The following is a 6,357-nucleotide window of genomic DNA, read 5'->3' as shown; positions in this document are numbered from 1 at the left end:
AATGCTGATGTTGTGCAGCCAAAGTTTGTTCAAACTGACAGAACTGTAGTTCTAGCTTAGTACTGAATTCATAGGAGCTCTCAAAGATCTCAAAGATACCAAATATGTTAGGCCAAATTTTGTGAAAATTAGCTTAAAATGACAGAGTATATCTAGAATAGTTCTATCTCATGGAGTCATGCATCTATAAAAACTACAGAGTTGTGGGTTTGAATATGTAACTCAGTGTAAACATTATAAAGCTTCAATGATGAGCTGGAACAAGCTTTGAGAGAATATATAGGCTATTTGTTATTGTCAGATAGTGTGTAAAAAACATGATTTTTATATGAGACTGTGCATTTTTTACAGAAATATTACAATCTTCAATCTTCAATACTGTTACAAACGTAAAGTTGAATTCATAACCAATAAAACTCACCCTCTATCAGCTCAATACAATCGGGGGTGTTGCAGCTACAGCCTTATCTTGTTTGGTATGACTGGTAGCTAAGTGGCTAATGTTAGCTAATGTTAGCAAAATTTGTAAAGATATTGTTGCGTAGTTGACACTGCTGTTATACTACGGTTTACTGTATTACTTAGGCTACTACTATCCCATAATGTACACTGTAAGGTGTTAAGGAGTTAAGCCCTGCTGCACAAACAAAAAGTAAAAGAAGTTGGTGGCTTCTTGTTTAAAAACAAGGACGTTCTATGGTGTGGTTGGAGGATTGGAAAGATGTTTTTGTCATAATATGTTAGCTGGAGTCTCTTATGTATACATGTTTTTTATTGTAACTAAAAGTAGCAAAAGGAAGCTGATGGGATTTTGTTTAACGTCAGTGGCTGTTTACTCTTTGTGTGTTTTAAAAATGAGGAAACTCTATCATACCTTTGACAACATCTACTGTATATTAGAAAGAGTTTCTTTTAAATAAAATACTTTGTTAAAAAAACAAACAAAAAAACAAAACAAAAAAACATTGGAAATTTGTTCTATTTTTAATAGATTTTTGCAAGGTCCATTACCAGGTCTATTGCAGAAGCAGCCTCGCCCATTTATTTTAAATTTCATCCCCAACCTGAAAGCGTAATGAGCCTGTTTGTCCTTGTGGAGGAGCACTACTCTTCCACTCAGACCTGAATATGGAGCTGTATATCATGCTGAAATGGTTTGGGGAGACATCCTGTGCTTGATGCTCGATGAGTCACTTCCACTCTCCGTGACAGACTGCCAACAGCTGCAACTTCATGTCTGTGTGCATGTGCGTGTGCCAAGTTCTATTCATAAACAAACCCCCTCTGCAAACATGGTTATGAAAAGTCAACATACATGAAATTGCACTCTGTATCTTCGCATAAAACACAGCTCTTAAACCACCACTAAACACCCCTGTCAAATCTCAGTTTTGCAAAGCATGAACTGTTGAGATTTGCAATGTTAAGGCCAGAATGCAGTGATCTCTCTACCAGCTGCATTGCAAGACTAAACCCCGTCATGCGTCAGCTTGAGATCCTTGTCTTCTCCAGGTATCACATTCTTTCCTGGTCAGAAGTTCCCTGTTTCTTTTTCTCACCTCGGATTAGGTGTCTCCTCATATCTGTGACATGCTCTGTTTCTGTCTTGGCTGTGTCTCCTTTAAGCTTTATAAAGTTTTATACAGCCTCACACTGGTGGTCATTTATTTTCTGGCCTTGGTTCCCTGGCAACGCTTGATCTTAAATTTATATCCCAAACAGTATATTATGAGAAAGGTTTTCTTTTTTTTATTGAAAATGATATTTGTGAAATGATTTCAACATTTAAAGCCTGGGGAAAATGTTTGGAAGAGTTGCATCTACACTTGGATGCTAGTCCAGGTGTCAGATGAATGATACTGGGGGTCTCTTTTTGTTGGTCTCTGCACCTCTTTATGTCTTTCCTAAAAGGTTGTAGGTGCACAGAAATGTTACCCAAGTGTTATGTATTGTACTGTATGTGGACACAGTAACATCTGTTTATTACCCAGTGTATCTGGTCATCTAAGTTTCTGGGAGTGTTTCTATAGGTTTGTAGGAACACAGATGAAGTGAGTAGCTTTCCGTAAACTGCCTTTGATTAAGAGTGTGATGAGTTCAAGAAATATTTGTTTAGACTAGTACGTTAGTAACAGACATTGTAGGGACATATTAATCTGTAGATGTATGTTTGGTAGTTTTTGCTTGTGTATTTGCCTTCATGGCTCATTACGATTGGTACTCTCTGGTCTACTGCCACGTTAACCTCTAGTTACAAGCTCCACAATTTGTGATGAAACATGAGTCCGTAGGGGTGACCCGTGTCAGGGAAAGACGATCAGGACGGTAGCCTTGGATGACTTGAATACTTTCCATCCGTGTTGGGGTTTGCTCTCTCTATTTCAGAGCTGTATAGTAGCTGCGAGTGTGAGGTTAGAAAGCAACACAGGGAGGAAAGTTACAGAAAACAGACTGAGCAGAGAGGAGATTAATTTGTTCTTGCTAATCTGACAGCTCACTTAGGAGGATTATTTGTGCTTAAATTGACACATTAACACACGTAATTATGTCAGACAAACAGACTGGTCAAGCCTCCCAAAGGAAGCCATCCACCAACAAGAACATCAAGAAGCTCCGAACCATTAGCATGGTGTGCAGCCTGACGAGGAGCTGGCAGCAGTGGGTGACAGAGAACGAGAACAAGCAGGCAACTGAACCCAGCGGCTGGGCTCCCTCTTGGATGAGAGAACCAGCAGAGGAACCTAAAAAGACATGGGTCCCCAAGAAGCCTCATCCCACTCAAAACCAGCCAACAGAAGTCTCTCAGCATCATGTAGTTGACGAGGCTCAAAAGATATCAACTCCCCATGAGGAGACCAAAGATGCAGCCAAGACTGAGGAGGTTAAGGCCTCAGCTGAAACACCAGCTGTGTCTCCTATCAAGACAAAGCAGGTGGTGAAGACCGTGACCAGTGGGGCCCAGGAGAAAAGTGCTGGCATCGGGCTACTCACTGAGAAGATCAAGAAAGAGGCTCTGCCGTCAGATGAGGAGATTGACAAGCTGCTGAAGAAGAGAAGCTCACCGACACGCCGCAGAAAGTGCTCCAATATGGTGTCATCACTGACCAAAAGCTGGAAGCAGGTGGAGAATGAACAGAAGTTTGGAAAAGAAGGAGGAGAACCAGTAGAGGGACACCCTTGTGGGGTTGATAAAGAGGACAGTGGACACCCTGAAGTAGAGGAGAAACTAAACATAGAGGATGCTCAAGAATTCAGGACAATCTCTATGAAAGAGGCAGAAGAAAAAGACTCTGAAGAAGACTCTGAATCAGAAGTGCAGATCAAAAGATCCACAGTCCCAACGTGAGTAGGATGAGTGTGCTTGATTTTGTGTTTGTAGTAAAGAAAGCATGTTGTTTCTGAACAAACTTGTAAAAGGCTAACAAGTTACAACAAAACATAGTGATGTAACAATTTTCTTCCATCAGACAAATTCTTAAAGGCCAGATGAAATAGTATCATTACCTCATTAAAGATCCCCTCCAGACACATTTTAAGGCACATAAAAATACTCTGCTTTGACGTAGTTTGTGTCTGATATGGTTATTCCACAAAAGAAAGTTCAATTACTTCCTTAAATATCCTTAAAATGACATTTCATCTGTGTCCCTCAATTAAAAAGAATTTAACTGTTAAAGAGATCTTCTGTCCTACTTCACTGTAAAGTCCATTCTCTGTGCTGGAGGCTTCGTGTTTCCATATCACACTTGTACAAGTTGCATACTGATAGGCAATTAGCTTCAAACTATTTATAATGTCACAAATTATGCTTGTAAGTACACACCCTGAACTTTGATTTACGGTAAGCACAGACAAACTTTCCCCATTTAGCAGATGAATGTGCAAAGAGTCCTCTAGTGTCAAACTGCACATATATCATTCCGCACAATGAAGCTCAAATATCCATCTGAATGAACAAGAAGAATAACACATTTTTGAGTCTAGGGGAACTTTTCATGTAATATTTTCTTTTGAAGTAGGATGTTGAAGTGAGAAATTTTAGTGATCTAAGTAAAACCAATGTTAGTTATGGCCGTAATGGCAGCTTCATTTGACAAAACAGGCAGATTGTTGGCATGATCGCGAAAATATTTATCACCAATGAGAATACAAAGTCTTCCAGGATGTAGCAGTTTCCAGAAAGTTCAGTGACTATTTCCTGACAACTTTAAAAACACAATCTGGTAAAGATTTCATGACTTATCTTAAAATATTTCCATTTCAAAACATTTTCACCAGAGTATATTTGAATAAACTGAAGAAGCTGAGAATTGCGGGATTAACGTGTTTTTAGAAAGAATTTGCAGTTGGGCCCCTGTTTTCCATCAAGTTTCCTGTCAAGTATCGTTTGCATGTGTACAGTATAGATTGAAGCTCAATTTTATTTTGCACAAAGACTCAGAAACTCCTATACTGGAATACTAACTGGCCCCAGGTTTTCTGTGTGCCAGTTAGTTTGTGGTAATTTGATGAAACGCAATTTTATTTAGGAGAATGCACCATGTGAGCAAGACATAAACTAAAATATTAAAAAGATGTTGGAACTAGATTTTGACACAGAGCTCCTCTACAAGACAGGGCCACAGTATTACAGAATAATGCAGGACCAGGTTGATATTGTACTTAAATTGTGGATACAGAGGTAACTTGGGGCTTGTGGAGCTCCTGGAGGTCTGGCGTTCCCTTGCAGCTTTGCCTGGGAATCCACATGAGGGGTTCACATTTACACTTGCAGTAACACCAAGTAAAAAAGCAATAACCCTGCTGGTTCAGAACAGATTCTGAGGGTAATATATGTGTTTTTATCTCTTTGTAACGTAATCTGACATCCCCCCCAGGTACAAAAAGGAAGCTGAGGATGCCAATAAGATCAACGCCCTCTCCAAGAAATACAGCGCTGTGGGAAATCTCAAGAGCCGCTGGCAGAATTGGGCCTCAGAGCACACCGTCAACCAGAAACTAAACCCCTTCAGTGAATACTTTGATTATGATTACTCCATGTCCCTCCGCCTCCAAAAAGGCGAAGACGGCTACGGACGCCCCAAGGAGGGCACTAAAACAGCGGAGAGAGCTAAACGCGCCGAGCGACACATCCACCGGGAGATTGACGACATGTGTTACGTGCTCAGGACTATGGCTGATCCAGACCCAGACGGAAAGACCAGAGTCACGTTCGGAGAGCTGTTTGACAGATATGTCCGGATCTCCGATAAGGTGGTGGGGATACTGCTGAGAGCCAGGAAACATGGGAAGGTTGCGTTTGAGGGAGAGATGTTGTGGCAAGGCCAGGATGATGGAGTAATCATCACTCTGCTGGTGTGATAGTGACACCTGGGTCAAAGCTGTTAAAATCCTCTTACAGCTACTTGGCTGGCACAGTGGAACTTGTGACATAATCCTAGTCATTACCAAGCAGGGCTAAGAGGAGGATTTAAAATACTATTTGACCTGGGTTTGTTCAGTGGACACACACAGAACAATATCAAAGGAATATGGAGACTATGAAGCTTGGTGGATGAATCGATGTGGATTATCCAAAGAAAATCCTTGCTGCTATTTTTATACATACTTGAAGAGTCTTTCTGCTAGTGTTGTTGGTGTGTGAGTTGTAGCTGTCAGGCACATGTTTTGTGAAATCTGCAAACTTTGAAGTTTTAATTCACAAACTCTGTTCTAGCTTTCGGCTACTTACGTTTACATTCAGAGTAGCTTGCATAAATTTTTATGTGGGTCTCTTTTTTAGCACTTTCTTTATGGCTTATGTTAATGATATACTTTAGTATGTGTTAATGTACCAAATACAGTATAGTGTAACACAGTCATTTTAACACAGATTGAGTTTCATTGCCCGAATACATGCAGCTCAGCATTCATTTCACTGTACCAGGCATAATGCAGAGGAACAGAGCAGACCACAGCATTTTTAGACGTCCTGGCCTGTAAGACTGAGGCTGTTTTAACAAATGCAAAGGGTGACTATGACTGTCTGGCGGAAAAAGAAAACTTTCCTTTCAAGTTATTGAGTTTCAGCTGAAGTAATTGAGCTTTATAGAATCAGCTGGTGTTAGCAGTTATTTTTAGTGTCAAGCAAACTGCAGACAATTGCTATTTGTTTTCCTTCTTAAATTGGTCACTAATGCCATATTTAGGCATACTATACATTTTAAGTATTTGCTAACACACTCATTCACTTGAGACAAGACACTGGAGTTATGGATTATCCTTTAAAGCTCTATGTGATGACCTTTTCCCAATAAAATATTAACCTTTGCTTTGAAGTTTTTTTGTAGTTCACTCAACAGCGTGAAACGATTGTGT

At 40.1% G+C, this 6,357-nt stretch overlaps 1 protein-coding gene across 1 annotated transcript; it reads left to right on the top strand.

Moving 5' to 3' along the window:
* Positions 1-2,271: 2,271 nt before the first annotated feature.
* abrab (actin binding Rho activating protein b) lies at positions 2,272-6,310 on the top strand. The gene is made up of 2 exons (XM_044334706.1): positions 2,272-3,342; positions 4,878-6,310. The coding sequence occupies exons 1-2, from the start codon at positions 2,546-2,548 to the stop codon at positions 5,359-5,361; spliced, it is 1,281 nt and encodes a 426-aa protein (XP_044190641.1). The 5' UTR covers positions 2,272-2,545; the 3' UTR covers positions 5,362-6,310.
* Positions 6,311-6,357: the final 47 nt, after the last annotated feature.

The sequence above is a fragment of the Thunnus albacares genome, chromosome 19, assembly GCF_914725855.1.
Source record: "Thunnus albacares chromosome 19, fThuAlb1.1, whole genome shotgun sequence".
Taxonomy (NCBI): Eukaryota; Metazoa; Chordata; class Actinopteri; order Scombriformes; family Scombridae; genus Thunnus; species Thunnus albacares.
Note: the sequence above shows the minus strand (reverse complement) of the source record. Positions and strands in the feature narration are given on the sequence as shown.

Bases quoted from the DNA above. Each gene is read 5' to 3' on its own strand.
- abrab (XM_044334706.1), top strand. From the start codon at position 2,546: ATGTCAGACAAACAGACTGGTCAAGCCTCCCAAAGGAAGCCATCCACC. The intron at 3,343-4,877 runs GTGAGTAGGATG...CATCCCCCCCAG, and splicing joins AAAAGATCCACAGTCCCAAC to GTACAAAAAGGAAGCTGAGG.